Source organism: Pagrus major, chromosome 14 (assembly GCF_040436345.1).
Source record: "Pagrus major chromosome 14, Pma_NU_1.0".
NCBI classification, from domain to species: Eukaryota; Metazoa; Chordata; class Actinopteri; order Spariformes; family Sparidae; genus Pagrus; species Pagrus major.
In genome coordinates this window covers 13,098,412-13,116,133 of record NC_133228.1, presented here as the reverse complement: position 1 = coordinate 13,116,133, position 17,722 = coordinate 13,098,412, and the positions used below count along the sequence as shown (strand labels likewise).

At 40.7% G+C, this 17,722-nt stretch overlaps 1 protein-coding gene across 1 annotated transcript; it reads left to right on the top strand.

Moving 5' to 3' along the window:
- Positions 1 to 3,277: 3,277 nt before the first annotated feature.
- On the top strand, positions 3,278 to 16,862 carry LOC141008040 (tetraspanin-8-like). The gene is made up of 9 exons (XM_073480225.1): positions 3,278 to 3,486; positions 13,265 to 13,330; positions 13,434 to 13,550; positions 13,686 to 13,760; positions 14,902 to 14,997; positions 15,157 to 15,249; positions 15,355 to 15,414; positions 15,514 to 15,597; positions 15,876 to 16,862. The coding sequence occupies exons 1-9, from the start codon at positions 3,427 to 3,429 to the stop codon at positions 16,008 to 16,010; spliced, it is 786 nt and encodes a 261-aa protein (XP_073336326.1). The 5' UTR covers positions 3,278 to 3,426; the 3' UTR covers positions 16,011 to 16,862.
- The last annotated feature ends 860 nt before the right edge of the window (positions 16,863 to 17,722 follow it).

Here is a 17,722-nt window from a genome sequence, read left to right as displayed (position 1 = left end):
GCTTTATCTGGACAGCTGCCCTAACCAGTCATTCGTAGGAGACACAGAGGTGAACCAGTGTCCAAAAGATTAGGACCTTTTACCTTGAAGATAGGGAAGGCGATTCTGGGGAAAGATAGTTGACTGTTGTCCCTGGTTGTCAAATATTCAGTATTCATTGACCTGGGAATGAGGCTCAACAATCAACTATCTTTCTCCAGAATCGCCTTCCCTAAGTTTAAGCCTAAAGACAGGGGTGTTTGGGGTCATGCGCTATGTGGTTCACCGTAGCACGCAGAGAAACAGAGACAATGTAGCGATGCTCACCTCTCTTCACAGGGGCATCTGAGGGGTAGAGCTTGTGGAGGAGCATACAGGAAGTATGGTGCCAGCGTTGGATCTGCGTCCTTTTTTCCTCCATCTCCTTACAGTCTTGCCAAGCAAGAGAGTGAGTGCAGGGCATTGCTTTGAGAAAAAAAGTGAAGTCACTCACATAGAGCTGGTAGTACAGACACCACCATATTAGGTCCCTCCACTGCAGCTGTATCAGTAGGGAGTGGCAGATGTGACAGACAGTCAGCAGCCTGGTTCTCTGTCCCAAATCCCAAGTAGACTCCAATCTCATGCCTGCCTGGCCAGTCCCCTTGGTGGCAAGCAACATGTCCAGTCCCTGGCGGTCTATCCTTAATGTAAAGCACCAGACCAAGAGATATGATTTTTTCTTTCTATCTGGGTGTACCAAGGTCAGCAAGTCTCCCACTCTGTAGTTGGAATGCGTCTGTTGTCATGAAGTTTCGAAGGGAGGGGTCAAATAGTTCAAGCACTTGATTGTCAAGCAGGAAGGGGGTTTCAGTTCATTAAAATTGCGGTCAGCTTCTTAGTCCATTCAAAGCAAGGGTCTGTTGCGCTGTGCGCCGTTTTACGCTGGGCGTAAGATAGGGCCCATTGTTTGCCCACTGTTTCAAACAGGTGAATACGAAGCACCACCCAGCCTGCAGTACGTCACCCATCAGAGTGTCTTTATTGGTCCAGTGCAGCACAGTACGTTCTGGTAGTTGTAGGTTTTCTACCTTTTAAGCAAACAGGAATACTACAGCTCTTTCTCTCTGTTTTCACCGGTCATGTAGCACCAATTTAAAAAATATTCTTATATCTTTCTACTGCATAGACAGCCCTGTTTTGTGCAATGAAATACTTCTTTAAAGATCATCTGCAGTGTGGGTCTTTTCTCGTAACAACGTCAACAACATTCTCTCAGAACACTCTACATTTCAAATCTGTATCATTTAAGTCTTGAAGCGTTCCCACATTTTCTCAAAAATGTTGCTCAATGTTAATATAGTTGCGCAACATTAATCTCCAGACAGCAGAACTGGTCCTAGCACCTCCAGTAAAGTGCTTTTTCCGCACTTTGTATCCTCCCTGCCCACCAACATCCTTTGCGTCACAGAATGTCTTTGTGTTTTCATGTCCTGCAGATGTGTGAACGCGGACCAACGAACACACGTGTCTGCCAAAGATTTTGTGGACATACAATGGTGACTGAACCTTTAGGACTAAGAAAGCTGTGTGTGTGTTGTCAGCATTGGCGTGTGTGTTGATCATTTTCTCCAGATGTTTCTTTTCTCCATCAGGAAATGCTCCACTCTGAACAATGGAAACTGTTTTTGGAGGAACCCCAGGGACTAATAAGGTTTCAGCAATCTGCATCTGTGTCTGTTTTGATAGATAGCTAGATAGCTAGATAGATAGATAGATAGATAGATAGATAGATAGATAGATAGATAGATAGATAGATAGATAGATAGATAGATGGATAGTGTGAGCATCTTTCGTATGCATGTGGGGCACACTCAGAAAAGGTCATGGGATGCAGCCACTCACTAGTTCCTTTGTTCATCCAAGACAACAGCAGACAAAAAGTGCTTTATGGGGATTGAACAGAAGGCAAGTTCAGTCGCACACACACAAATAAAAAAAATGTGATGCCCCGCCTTCAGGTTTTGTACTTTCTTTCAGTTCCTTTTAAGAGCTGAAATTAGTTAAATCAGCACACTAACAGCCCTTCAAGAACACATTTATTGCATATGTGCACATGGGCCCACATTATCTGTTGCTGCCAGACAGATTCCTCAACATTCTGGTTCCCTCGACAAAAACCCTATGGGATTTTTCAATTGGATCTTGGATTATTGCCAAAAATAAGCTCTGTTGTAAACACAACTTTATGATAGTTGCACTTTGTTCAGCAAGATAATCATCATAGATGAACACCACTTTTGTGATCATTCCTGTTCGGCTATAAACAGACGACATTGCGGTTGCATGGCTTAAATGTCACCACCACTAAGGATCTTACTACACAATTACTGTAGATGTTTTATATAAATTGATCAATCTACAAGTTGTTAAGTTAAAGTTAAAATATTTTGTAATTAAAGTCGGCCTGTTAAGACGGACTAGTGAGTAGATGAGTCTCTGTGTTCAGTGTGATGATGTTTAATGTCTGTGACAACTTCTGTAAGCGCTTTATAATCAAATTGTAGGTCTCTCTCTCTCTCTCTCTCTGTCACTCAACCGGTCCAGACAGATGTCTGCCCACCATTGAGTCATGAGATGACTTTTGTTGTGAGTTGGCGCTAATTGGTTGATTGATTAATGACGTATTTTATGCTGAAGAGCAAAACGTGTATATCTTAATATCTTCAACCTGTGATAACCACAGACTTTCAGGCATTTAACCCAAAACCCATAAAAAAAATAACATAAACTTTGAGACGAGGGAAAATATCAGAAAATACCACATATCTAATCTATTTCACCAACAGTATACAGCAGTAGAATAGTTGAACATAACATGACTGTCTAATGGTTCAAACATAACAGAACTTGGCATGACAGTTTCTTTGGAACAACATTCAACTCAGTCCTTTACATTCCTTAATGCAAGCGTTAGTATTCATCGACCTGGGAATGAGACTCAACAACCTGGCCCTCCCAGTTAAGCGATTGTGGAGAAAGATAGTTTTGCAACCTGAAGTGTAAGAATGTTAACTGATTTCTGCTTTTTGTTTTTTTTTTACTTTAAAAACTTTAATCTGCAGACAAGGGCCATAAGGTGCCCCTAAGACACACACACAAAAAAGTTAAATAAAGTTCAACTATTTCTGAGCAGATTGCACAAAAACCATTCACCCCTGCCTCTCCAACTCCACCCACCCACACACATACCCAGCCCTCCTTTCCAGATGGGAAGGGAGGGCCTTCACAACATGGGGGAACCCCCCCTCTTAACTCCACGGACACTCATAAACACCAGGCTACAGTACGCAGCAAGGAGTGCGTTTTGTCTCTGTCAATCTCTGGGCTGTCTCTCTCCGTGGCATGTCGGTTTGTTCTGTTGGAAACCTCTGAACTGTGCTGCACATATCTGTCGCCACAAACAAAATGGGGAAAGTGAACGTATGTTTGAAGCGGAGCTACATCATCGTGACAAGTTTGATCGCGGTAAGTTGTTTTTCGTATTCGTGGAATAGACATTTTGGAAAAACGCACGACGCATGGTGGTGTAGAAAAACAAACTGCTGCAGGACAAGGAAATGTGTTATAATTAATACAGTTTCATTAGTAAAGTAACATTTGATCATGTGGTGTGACAGTGACTTGGACTATGTGTGTATGACTGCTTGTTGGTAACTCATAATATTATATTATGCCTATTACGCGTTATTATGTCGCAACTATGATGTTTTCACCAAGTTGCAAAGAAACTCTGCAGTTATCTATTATTTTCATTATTAATTCATCTGCTGAGTATAAGCCTATGTAGTTGACACATTGTTTGGTACACCTTAAATGTAAAAGTAATAATAATAATAATGAAAATAGTTAAATATGGCCCCCAAATCCAATTGGTTCGTTTGTTTGTACAACAGTGTAAAACCCAAAGATATTGAGTTTACTATCATATATGAAAAAGGAAAGAAGGAAATCCTCAAAATTGGGAAGCTAGAAATATGTGTGGCATTTGTTTTGACATGTTTGAACCTTTTCATATTTTTATGACCCTTATTCTTAACCTGTTTATTTATCTTACTATTTATTTATTGTAGGCTGCAGCTGTTGCGCAACAATTGCCCTCAGGATAAATCAATCAGTCGGTTCTATCTCACCTTATCTCTTTCTTATTCATTTCTCTTGAAGAATGACTTCAAAGATGAATCCATTGTCACAGTATTTGCTGAGAATCTCTACTGATTGACTGAATAAAGAATTGATAAATTGTTTAGTTTTCGCTGTTTTTGTAGCACCACAAAGATATTTTCTGATTATATATCAACTTCATCTTTAAAGGAGCACTATGTAGTTTTAAGGATGACATTTTAATCAGAAGAGAAAAGTCTTCATTGATTAACTAATTAACTATTACATTGTTGTATTGTAAATATTACATCTCTGAGTTTCTGAATTGCTTTCCAAAACTATACAGTGCCTCTTTAAAACCAAAAGCAAAACTAAACCAGAACAAGGAATGTAAACAAAATCTTAACGTGCACATGGATTTAACTTGAGACCATTGGGATAACACCACCATCAACGTGTTGACATTCCGACCCATGGCTACTCAGTAGTGATTACTACATTACTACACGAGTACTCATGTATGGGACCACACCCATTTTCAAACTCCTGCACTTTAATCTCAACTAAACAACTGTAAGGTCTTGCGTAGTTGTGACACTATCGCGGTGACAAAATCTGTCCACAGTCCCTACTTCCTGCCCCCTTCCTCGCCTCGGACTTGGCCCACATTTTGATCTCAACTACACACTTGTAAAATTTCATGACTCATACCTGTTATGCGTATCAGCAATAAACTTTCATTCAGGACCTGAAATGTTACAACATGATAATTACAGAAAGAGATAGAAAATTGACCAAAATACATTTTTAATGATGTGCATTAAATAATTATTGGTGCACTTATTACAGCATCCTCACCAGATACAATAGATGCATTTCCTTTAACCTGCCTCATTCCTTATCATGACTTCTATGCATTCTAGCCAGTTATATTGTTTTTTAAGTTGTACTGAGCTGTTCTGGGCTGGGGCACTTCATATTTCAAGTATAAAGTAATAAAGTAAACTTTTAAGTTGACCACAAATATATGGATGGTTCCTTCCGTTTTGAAATAGTCTCATTTCCCAGTGTCTTTTGGGCTAAAGATTCACTGATTCCATCCATATAGAGCAAGCATAATACAATATCACAGTAAGTTCAACACAGTATATCATAGAAGTGCCACTAAACACATTCTTTTGAACTGCAAATCATAAATTCACCACAAATGCAACTCAGCAATGTGAGAAACAACACTTGCAGGCTAAATGTACAGTGGCTCTTTATTGTTGCGGTCACTTCGACATTAATGTAGGCACTTGACTTCTGTAGGTGTAATTAAAAACAAAATCCATACCAATGTTGAAATGTAACAATATGTATTTATAATCTTTACTGACAGCACAACATTGTAGGACCACAATACATAGCTTCTCATTAAGGCATTGACTGTCCGTCACACTTGGAAAAACTTGAAAAATAAGCCCATTTAGCTGAGTACTGTACAAAGAAATGTGTGTTGCACCGCTAAGAGAATGTGACACAAAAATCAAAAGGTTAGTTTACAGTTAATATACCTGCATATAATGTTATGGCCAGTCATAAACTCAAAAATGAATATAAGGTTGAAAAGAGCTGCCTTAAGATACCTTCTTAATCACCTAAAGGGAAGAGTGTGTGATTTCATTTCGGAAATTTTGACTGGGTAAAAAGGCACACTAAATCTCACAACTTAGCATAGCACAGCTCTGGGGACGCAGCAGTCATTTTTTCCTCTATGTTACCAAATAGCTCACACTAATTTAGGCTAATACCTGTTCGGTCAAGTTGGTTAATACTGCAAACGTACGTTATGGCCCAATAAAAGATGACCAAGATGTGAAGCAGCCTTTTTTAAGTCAATTGCAGACATGTCATTTTAAAAACAGCTTTCTTTGTGGTCAGGGGTTGCCAGAACAGACTCAGGTGTGTTTGTCTGGGAATAGTGCTGCTATCACCTGCAGTGAGAGAATGTTCATAGACTGAATATTACGTTATAGATTGATTTTGACAGACTGTGGTATGGTTTCACAGCTTTAACATATGTTTACGGTTTGGGCTTGGGGGTAGAAAAAACAAACTGACCTGGTTCATGCCTTACGTTAGCTAAGATATGCAAGACCCACCTGCTCAAACTACACAAGCACGTCACAAATATAGAAGATGTACCACAAACACAAAATATGGTCATGCTCAATATGAAAATACTTCAAAAACAGGTGCAGGTGAAAAGAAATTTTATCCAAACTCAAAAAGTAAAATCAATATTAGAGATAACGAGAGACACAATTACATGGACTTAAATTGAAAAAATATTTTAACTTATCAAAGACATGTATTTTGTGTTAACTGAAAATAAAAAAATTAACATTATGTGCATAACCCACCTCATTCATTTTTTTTGAGTGAGGGAGACTCGAATCGGGAGAAAAGGTGTGTAGTGACAAAGGTTCAGTTAGCTTAGCACAGAAAATGGCCAGTAGAAATGTTCTTCAGAGGGATACTTTTTACTTTAATACTTTGAATATATTTTAGAGCCTGTACTTACTCACTATTACTTGAGTAAAGAAGTTGAATCAGTAGTTCTACTTTTACTGTAGTCAGTATAACATGAGAGTTCCACATAATATGAACTATATTTTTTTCTGAATTTACTCAGTTGTCAGTATGACATCACAGTTGACATCGCTGCTGACATCACAACGTGACGTATTCCTGATTTCATAAAGTTCCAGAATGTTTGTCCTTTTCATGATGGCAGACATTCTGGAACATCAACTTCCAGAATGTCTTTCATCTTCAAAATTGCTTTCATCTTCAAGATTGCTTTCATCTTCAAGATGAAAGGGAATTACATATTAAGAAGACTGCATCTGAATTCAGTCAATAACATTTGGATCACGATCACATTGAGGACACAAGTTTTTTGTGAAACGTATTCAGATAAGTATTTCTTATAATTGCAGTATTTGGAAACATTTGACTGAAAAATGTCTTTGTCAACTCCATCATCAGACACAAGTGACAATGGATTTCCGGAGAATGACATCCTTGTCAGCAACTCAACCCGTTACCTGATAATGGACTCTAATGGAGAGGGATCTTTTGGCCAAGTTCTAAAGTGTCTCAATTTAACAACTTGCAATACAGAAGCAGTAAAGGTCCACTTGCACGACACTGATGACATCAATCAAAGGGAGGTGGAAATGCTCGAAGCAATCAAAGCTCTTGATCCAGATAAAAACAACATTGTGAGATTCATGGAAAGTTTCAGGTTCAACAGTCTCTCTTGCCTGGCCTTTGAGATGCTGGACAAGAGCCTTTTTGACCTGATGAAGGAGAGAAAAAGTACACCGTTGAGTCTCAACGAAATTCGCCCTGTGATTTACCAGCTTCTAGTAGCATTTGATGCCCTGAAGGATATCGGCGTGCTTCATGCAGACTTGAAACCTGACAACGTAATGCTTGTCAATCACAAGTATCAGCCCTACAAGGTGAAGCTGATTGACTTTGGTCTGGCCTGTCCAGTGAGCCAACTGAAGGCTGGGATGGCAATGCAAGCTCGTTCATACAGGGCTCCAGAGGTCATTTTGGGCCTCCCATTGTCTGAAGCTGCTGATATGTGGGGAGTCGGATGTGTCATGGCATTTCTGTATTTCGGTATGAACCTCTTCCCTGGAAACTGTGAATACTATCGGATGAAAATGATGGTGCAGCTGCTTGGTCAGCCAGAGGACCACTTACTGAGTGCTGGAATAGGCAGCTTGAAATATTTCAGCAAGGAGGAGGGCTCCGGCAGTCCAGGGTGGAGACTGAAATCACCAGCGGAATACCTGATGGCAGAAGGTGTTGTCCCCATAGTATCACAGAGGTTTTCCGGCAAGAATTTGGAAGATGCAGTACAGGGATACTCAAAGAATGCATCTCAAAGATATGCTCTTGAGCCTGAAGATTTGATGGCTTTTTCAAGCTTCCTAAAATCGTGTCTACATCTGGATCCTAGCAAGAGAATCACACCCAAGCAAGCCCTAAAACATCCCTTCTTTACGATGAATCACCTGGAAAATGAGAAAGACACTAACTCATATGCAGGTGAGGCCCATCAGCTCATGGCTGTTTGCTGCATGCAGGATCCAGAAGGAGCAGGCGATTCCCTCATCCACTCTAAAACTGACATGGAGTCAGACCCTAGAGCTTTCAAAACAGATTTACAGAGAGATTCATCTTCTGCCAGCGTCTGTGAAAACGATTCATCATCTGAGAGTTTCAGTGTTGATGACGCCGACATTGAGAGTTTCAGTGATGAATACTCAGACATGGACAGTTACACTGGTCGACATTTAGGCACTAGGTGTTCCGGTGGTAACGATGCAGACATTGAGAGTTTCAGTGATGAATCTTCAGACATGGACAGTTACACTGGTCGACATTCAGGCACTAGGTGTTCCGGTGGTAACGATGCAGACATTGAGAGTTACACTGGTCGACATTCAGGCACTAGGCGTTCCGGTGGTAACGATGCAGACATTGAGAGTTACACTGGTCGACATTCAGGCACTAGGTGTTCCGGTGGTAACGATGCAGACATTGAAAGTTACACTGGTCGACATTCAGGCACTAGGTGTTCCGGTGGTAACGATGCAGACATTGAGAGTTACACTGGTCGACATTCAGGCACTAGGTGTTCCGGTGGTAACGATGCAAAGCTTGAGAGTCTCAGTGATATATTTTCGGACATGGACAGTTACACTGGTCGACATTTAGGCACTAGGTGTTCCGGTGGTAACAATGCAAAGCTTGAGAGTCTCAGTGATATATTTTTGGACATGGACAGTTACACTGGTCGACATTTAGGCACTAGGTGTTCCGGTGGTAACAATGCAAAGCTTGAGAGTCTCAGTGATATATTTTCGGACATGGACAGTTACACTGGTCGACATTTAGGCACTAGGTGTTCCGGTGGTAACAATACAAAGCTTGAGAGTCTCAGTGATATATCTTCAGACATGGACAGTTACACTGGTCAACATTTAGGCACTAGGTGTTCCAGTCGTAACAATGCAAACATTGAGTCAGGACCAGCCACCATGGATGCCTATGAAAGAGACGTTTTTATCAAAACACAGAGAGATCCATCTCCTGCCAGTCTCTGGGAAGAAGATTCATTTACTGAGCATTTCAGTGGTAGAAATGAAGCCACTGACACTAGAGATTCAGTCACTGGATCTCACAATATAAATAACAGTGAGGCAGACAATATTGAGCCGAGCTGGACATTTCAGGTACAGAAGAATAGTATACTCGTCAGCAACTCAACCAGTTACCTGGTAATGGACTTAATTGGAGAGGGATGTTTTGGCAAAGTTGCCAAGTGTCTCAATTTAACAACGAACGAAAGTGTAGCAGTTAAGATCCACACAGAGGATGACGAAGATTTCAATCAGAATGAGGTGCATATGCTAGAAGAAATCAGAGCTCTTGATCCAGAGAAAAACAACATCATACGGTTCCTGGAAAGTTTCAGGTTCAACAACCTCTCTTGCCTGGCCTTTGAGATGCTGGACAGGAGCCTTTTTGACTTGATGGTTGAGAGGTACAAGAACCCATTTAGACTTAATGAGATTCGCCCTGTGATTCACCAGCTTCTAGTAGCATTTGATGCCCTGAAGGGTATCGGCATGCTTCACACAGACTTGAAACCTGACAACATAATGCTTGTCAATCACAAAGATCAGCCCTACAGGGTGAAGCTGATTGACTTTGGTGTGGCCTGTCCAGTGAACGCGTTGGAGGTTGGGGAAATAGTGCAGCCTTTTGGATTCAGGGCTCCAGAGGTCATGTTGGGTCTCCCATTGTCTGAAGCTATTGATATGTGGGGAGTCGGATGTGTCATGGCATGTCTGTGCTTTGGTCAGCCCCTCTCCCATAAAGAGTGTCCATATGATTTGATGAAAACCATGGTGCAGCTGCTGGGTCAGCCAGAGGACCACTTGCTGAGTGCTGGAATATACAGTTTGCAGTATTTCAGCAGGGTGGAGGGCTCCGGCAGTCCAGGGTGGAGACTGAAATCACCAAAGGAATACGAGAAGGCAACAGGTCTCCAACCCCAGCTTTCTTGCTATTTTTCCGACATGTTCACGGATTTGGAGGATGCAGTACATAAATGCCAACCAAGCAGAGACTTACATACTCTTGGGAATGGAGATACAATGGCATTTTTAAGCCTCCTAAAATCATGTCTACATCTGGATCCTAGCAAAAGAATCACACCAAAGCAAGCCCTGAAACACCCCTTCATTACGATGACTCACCTGGTAAATGAGAAAGACACTAACTCATATGCAGGTGAGGCCCATCAGCTCATGGCTGTTTGCTCCATATGTCATTCAGATGAACCAGGTGATCCTCTCACCTGCATTAGAACTGACATGGAGCTCAGACATGACCAGCCTTGTGACTTCAGCGATGGACTTGATACTCTTTTGCAACTGCCATTCGACCACTTGGTGTTGAAGATGTCAGGACGAGAAAAAAGCAGATTCTGTTTCAGAACACCTGTAGAGTCTGCAGCAGAGTTTGAAAGCGAGCATGGTTTTCAGTGTCCACACCCCCCTGGGTGCCCTTCTCCCTTTCAGCATGGAGAATGAATGTTATCCTCATTCAGTAGGGCAGCTTGGTGGCTCAGTGGTCCCAGGGCCGTGTGGACAATGGATGTTCTCCCAATGCTTCCCTTGGTTTACCCCGGGTACTCCGGTTTCTCCAACTTCAATAAATATTGAGAAAAAAAACAAATGTCATTGACATTCAGTAGGGCAGCATGGTGGCTCAGTGGTCCCAGGGCCGTGTGGACAATGGATGTTCTCCCAATGCTTCCCTTGGTTTACCCCGGGTGCTCCGGTTTCTCCAACTTCAATAAATATTGAGAAAAAAAACAAATGTCATTGACATTCAGTAGGGCTGCATGGTAGCTTAGTGGTCCCAGGGCCATGTGGACAATGGATGTTCTCCCAATGCTTCCCTTGGTTTACCCCGGGTACTCCGGTTTCTCCAATTTCAATAAATATTGAGAAAAAAAACAAATGTCATTGACATTCAGTAGGGCAGCATGGTGGCTCAGTGGTCCCAGGGCCATGTGGACAATGGATGTTCTCCCAATGCTTGCGTGGGTTTCCTCCGGGTGCTCCAGTTTTCCCACATCAACAAATATTTAATAAATCTGAAAAATAAAAATTAGCATAACATTTACATTTATGTTGTAATCTGTTTTTCTAAAGCTTTGCAGTGGACAAGGGTAAAGTGAAATAATTATTAAATTTAGTGGAGGAGTAGTGGAGGAGAAGGTGCAACATGCACAGCCATCAAAGTAGCACTGCAGCGAGGTTTAGCATCATTTTATTTCTGGACTGAGGACGTTTACAGTCTCCTCACCACTCCACATAGATCTGATATGCTTGACTTTTCGATGGAGTGGAAACCTGAGTGACAATTAAGTCATATGCTTCATATAGTCATGATTTTCTTGCAAAGTTTGTTTCCATTTCACTTTTGTTCCGCATTCCTTTTAGTGATTGATAGACCAACTTTTTTCCCTTAGCTGAGAGTATGCAGAATGGACTGGTCCATCCGGCTGAGTCTTTGCTAGGGTCCCTGAATCACTGGATGCAATTTATCAAGTTACATGCGGCTTCTTCTGCAGCCAAAAAAGGCTTCAATTTAGTGTAAAATGTTGGAAAAGTGGTAAAGTAGTAAGCAATACAAAATATACTGTGTGTGTGTGTGTGCACACGCTCATGAGTGCTGTCCCGCACATAGTTGCCTGTGTTTAGGTGTGTGTGTGTGTGGTAATGTGAGTATGATCGACAGTGCACAGGGAAATTTCATCTTGTTGTATGTGAAGAGGAAAACTTTGTTGCTCATTCTAAATGTCAATAATCTGATACCTCAACACAACTACAGTCATTGATCTGTCTAGTTGCTATTTGTGAGCAACATCACGCTGAGCAGTGTGTTAATCAAGGAACCATAATGTTCACAAACACAACATATTATTGGCACAATCTCAATGACTCAGTCTTAGAGGATCATTTTACTACGTTCTGCCATATTTCTAAATTCTGTACAATCCTGTAACTGCCCAAGGAAACTTAAGTAACTCTTTTATAAAACAAACATCTGGCAAAACACTTAAAACTACTTCTGTGGTAGTTGGGTGTTTTCAGGACCTCATTTTGCCGTGATGACACATGCGCACACACAGATTCACAAGGTGAAAACTATCAGTTCCCATGCACCCCAAGCAGATGGGAACTGAATTATGCAACATGTGGTTTTGCCTGTTCATGTGTCCCTCCAGGTGTTTTCTAACTGTCACTGTTGTTCTGGGAGGCTGGTGGTTACCTCCCTGTTGTTTACTGCTCATTGATTCATTATACAGTTTGACGCTTCACAAGCTGTGGGAGCAACACGCTCTGACGATTTTTCCCGGAGCTCTTACAACAGAAACAGACTTTGTAATGCCTCAGTAAGATTAACACAGGTATTGAGCCTGTAGCAGCCGACGTGGAGGGTCAGCACAGTCATCTTGGCTAGGTCAGCTGAATCAATGAGCAATAAGTCAATTTCTCAACAAGTGATTAAGTCAACCATGCACAATTTCTGACCCTATTCACTGACGTCTTTCCCAAAGATCTAAACGCAGATGTCACCTGCTCAACCAGTGACTGAGGTGACATCTTACTTTCATTTTTTTTTTCATGTTTCTCTTTTATTTAGGTTTTATCCTTTAATGTGTCGCCTGTGCGTCTTGGCCAATCAAATCTTCATACTAACTCATGTTCATACTTAAGGTGCAATGTAAGAACTGGCTACTTCTTGAATAAGTGCTACAAACAAAATGGGGGGGCAGCATATCACCAGAGCAACTGCTAACTGCTGAAAACTGTAGCTGCCGTGAGCTAGTTAGCTCAGCTAGCCGTGCAGCTAGTGGTCCCGACTGGGAGCTCGGAAGAGGTATTACGGGAAAGGACAGGCAGGGGCTAGCTGGTTAGCATGGGTTAGGGTTAGGGGGTTATGCCCCTTTTAACAGTGAGTAATTTGGGCTGTATGTGTGTGTGTGCTGTTGCAGATCATGAGTGCCTTGCTGTTGGCACTGACTCTGTTCAGCCACGGAAAGTTCCACGATGATGAAGAGGTAACACATGCATCAACAGTAAATGAAGGCACCTAAATCAGTATCTAACCCATCCATCCATCCATCCATTGTGCTGTCATGGTTCTCTTTGTTCTCTCTGCAGGTAGAGAACATGCTTCCAGGCATACGTGCCATGTATATTTTTTCCATTGGAACTCTTCTTGTCGCCAGCATTGGCCTGTACGGTGCCTGCAAAGAGAAGAAGTGGGCGCTAATAGTGGTGGGTAAAGAAAAACACATGTTATTATTCATTTTAGTAGTTCTAGTTCTTGTAGCAATAATCAAACAACAAAGTATTTTTCCCAGAATCTGATTGCTCATGCATGTATCCTGTATGTTTGTGCGTGTGTCTCAGTTTGCTGTTGCAATGATCCTGAGCAGTCTGTACTTGATTGTAAGTGAAATTGGAGGACTGGTGGTGCTACCAAAGGTATTTCAAAGTACACTTCGATTTGTGTTGCTCTTTTGTGAAATTTCTTTGTGAACTAGGGCATATTTGCACTCACAAGAACTCATACATACTATGTAAGCTAGCAGGATCAGCCATCAGGAAATGGCTTTATTGATTTTATAGAAAGCTTCTTGAAGTACTTCAGAGCGCTATAGGCAGGGGCAAAGGTGGAGTAAAAGGTTGGCTAAATGCCACCCTGCTTACCGTTAAGGTTGCCACACCTGTTTTCCATTCCCACATGACATACTTAAGGTTTACAGTAATGAAGGAGACAGGTTTAGGCAGGAACAAGACGTAAACAAAAGCAGGCGTCTTTTTTGGAGCTGATGGTGTGGATTTTTTCACCTGAAATGACGCCTGTTGCTAGCCGAGTTAGTTTAGCTGTAGCTAAAACTAACTGTGTGAGCTAGTTACGCACTCAAGCTGACTTTTTAATGTTTACAGCTGAGTGGTTTTAAAGGAAAAGCCTGTAGAATGGCCTTAAATATGCATATGGTGGCTAAATACATTATGCTTAAAGACGTGGTGACGAAATTCACACATCGGGTAACAAGAAATAAACAGGCTTAAATCATATCTAGCGAAAGCAAATGATAACATTTAAACTAACTGTGTGAGCTAGTTGAACACCCTAGCTGACTTTTTAATGTTTACAGATGATATGTTTTTCAAGGAAAAGACCACAGAATGTTCTCGAAATATGCACATAATGGCAAAATACATGATGCTTAAAGAACGTGCCACTAAAGCTGCATTTCTCTCATGTCACATTTATGATTCACACTAATACCGGAGGCAGATTTAGCCCTCAAAATTCATATCGGGTAACAAGCAATAAACAAAACTACGTGGATTTTTTTCAGCTGAAACGCCTGCTGTTGCTGGCTGATTTGAGCTAGCGTAAGCAAATGCTAACGCTTAAACTAGCCTACCTGTGTGAGCTGGTTGAACACTCAAGCTGACTTATGTAATATGTGACATTTACAGCTGCTGCTCATTTTTATTTGGACTGAATGCATTTTGTGAATCACAAATGCGCTTCTTAAAAAAAAAAGAAAGCGCTAACATTTTATGAATCGTCAGTTGTCTCACTTTAATATCACTTTGTGTTGTTGTGCAGATGGCTGAAGGAGTAAAGATGCACTACAGGGAAATGCTGCCACTGGCAAATGCTAGTGAGGCTTTTTTGAAAGAATTCGAGGAATTGCAGACCGAAGTAAGTAACCTGGTGTGAGTGTGTATGTGCGTTTAAGTTCAAGTTTAAAACAGATTATTAGTAAGAGGACTCAGGAGGTGGGGTCAGTATATGTTTTGCAGTGAAAAAGTCCCTCTATGTATTTTCATTTTCTTCTCTTCCTTTCACCTTGCTTCTCAGTTGCAGTGTTGTGGAATGGAGCAGGGCTACCAGGATTGGGGCTACAACATCTCGATACACTGCATTTGCCATGACGAGTCCACTAATCCATGTGTGAGTGTGATCGCTTCTTAACTTCTGTACCAAACCCTTTAAATGGTAACAGTAGTACCTGTTTGGTAGTCATGCACCTAATGATGAATGTCTTATGATTTCTAGGTTTTAGCTCCGAGAATGAGCAGCCTGAACAAGTATGGGCCCATGATGATTTATGAGGAGGTAATAAAAACCTTTTTAACTAAGATGTTCATATCTGTATTTACAAGTTTGTATATCTGTATAAAACATTACACTGATTGATCCGCTCTCCTTTTTCAGCCATGCCTTCCACACTTGATTGGGCAAGTGATGATTATCATAAATTTTGCACTGGTCGTAATGGCGGGCATCATATTACTCTGGGTATGTACTGTCAGTCTATATGTGTCTATCATGATTGTTCCCACCTACCCGCCATCTTACTAAACTGCTCTCATCTGCTCCTTTTATTCCACTGTGCACTTAAGCTCTCATTTACACTTAATTCACAGCTTCACAGTTGTTTGGGCTATAAGAAAGAATCTGTCAACACTTTGTCTTTTCTGCCACCCTCTGTCTCTTTCTGAAGTTGCAGCTCTGTATTGTCAAAGGATCAAATAACAAGAGACATAGGAAGTAAGAACTGTCTCACTGTCTTTTAGGTCTTGTCAGTTGCTTTGTGTATCGCCATCTTGTGTCGGCTGAATCGGAAGGAAGATATCCCTACGGTGGTTTACAGTCCGGAGGCAAAGGCAGGCAACTACACCGTTCTTTCAGACCCTGCAGAGTACACCTGATTTTTGTTTTTGTTTTTATTTTTGGTTGCTCTTCTCTGTGGTGGAGTTCATCATGTCAGCATATTTCATCAAAGTGTAGAAAAACATGGGGATTGGTGCAAAGATATGAAGTGTATTTATGATGAAATAAGTGAAGATGAGTGAAAGTTACATCAGTGGGTTTTTCTTTCGTCCTTAAATGTTCCACACATTTTTGTCTTAGAATGGGAAATTTCCTAAACATACTGTGAACAAGCAGGGGACTCCCCTTTGTTTGTGATAAAGCAAAAGAAGATGATGAAACAAAAGATACATTAGCTGCAATATTCATATTATGGATGTGTAAGAGCTTTAATGTATGTATTTTGTTGTTTTATAATTTTCTGTATCATATTCTGCCAGACTTTTTATAAACTTTGTTTTCCTTTCTATGTTTATCCAACTTTTCTTTTACGTTTTAATCAAAGAAACCACTGGCATACTTGCACTGGTTTAAATCGGGGTACACCGCTCATTTGCCTGGCCGATTATTGGAGCCAATATTCAACATTTTTCCGATTATCAGTATCTGTGATTTTTCTGTCAGATTGCTGATAAAATAAACTAAATCTAAAAATGTGCTTCTTTGGCTCTGATGTAGGACCCTCTCATACAATGCCCCACCTAAAACACTAACTGATTGGTTACATGTCACAATTGTTAGGCTCCAAACACTGAGTAATCTGAATCTGCAAAGTAACTAGTAACTAAATGTGTCAAATAAATGTAGTTAAGAGGAAGTATAAAGAAGTAGAAAAGGGAAATACGCAAGTAAAGTACCTCAAAATTGTTCTTAAGAACAGTACTTGAATAAATTGTACTGAGATTCAGTTAGTTTCACTGCAAATGTATATCATTTCCAAATATATTAATCAGTATCGGTGTCAGTATCTGTACTTCTACTCGAGTAAACAGTGTGTGTACTTTTGCCAACTCTGGACAAATGTAGTGGAGTATAAATTACAATATTTGTTTCTGAGATGAAGTCAAGTAGTTTTAATTTTAAAGTTACATAAAAGGAAATGCTCGAGTACAAGAGCCTCAAATTTGTACTTGTATAGCAGTTGAGTAGATGTACTCAGTTACATTCCACAACTGGCAACTGTCGTGTGCATAGCCTACTGTCTGATCTCAATAAATTTAATTCTGTGACTTTACATTTTGAACACATTGTATGCTATCAATTAGAATTAATCTTTAGTATGGGACTGAGACTTTTCTCTTTTCTGTTATTGTACTGACCACTGATCACCACTAGATGGAGCCAACACACAGTGACAGTCCCTTAACTCCTACTCCTCTCAGTGTAATGTAAAGAGATGGTTTCCACTAATTAGTTAAAGCAGAATGATTAGTTTTTTTTATAAGCATCCACCATATTACCTTCAGCCATGTTTTGACTTTGAGTTCCTTATCTGAGAGAAAACAGAAAACAGCTCCTGCACCACACAGTGTTGTTAATGAGTACATCACACTGCTAATCTGAGGCCAAATCCATCATGCAAGTCCACTTCCACATTTAAAACAGCTGTACATGAGCAGGAGAGGCATTTCTTAACCAATATAAAATATAATGAAGCATAAAAACCCTGGTGTAATTACACTGCTGAGGGGCAGCATCCGATCTGTATTAAAAATCGAGCCAGCTTCGCCTCCTGTGACTAATTCATGCAATTTTGATGAGAATGTTTAAC

Coding starts and splice junctions, on each gene's coding strand:
- LOC141008040 (XM_073480225.1), top strand. CDS start 3,427: ATGGGGAAAGTGAACGTATGTTTGAAGCGGAGCTACATCATCGTGACA. Junction 14,998..15,156: donor TCGAGGAATTGCAGACCGAA/GTAAGTAACCTG, acceptor CTTGCTTCTCAG/TTGCAGTGTTGTGGAATGGA. Junction 15,250..15,354: donor ACGAGTCCACTAATCCATGT/GTGAGTGTGATC, acceptor TATGATTTCTAG/GTTTTAGCTCCGAGAATGAG.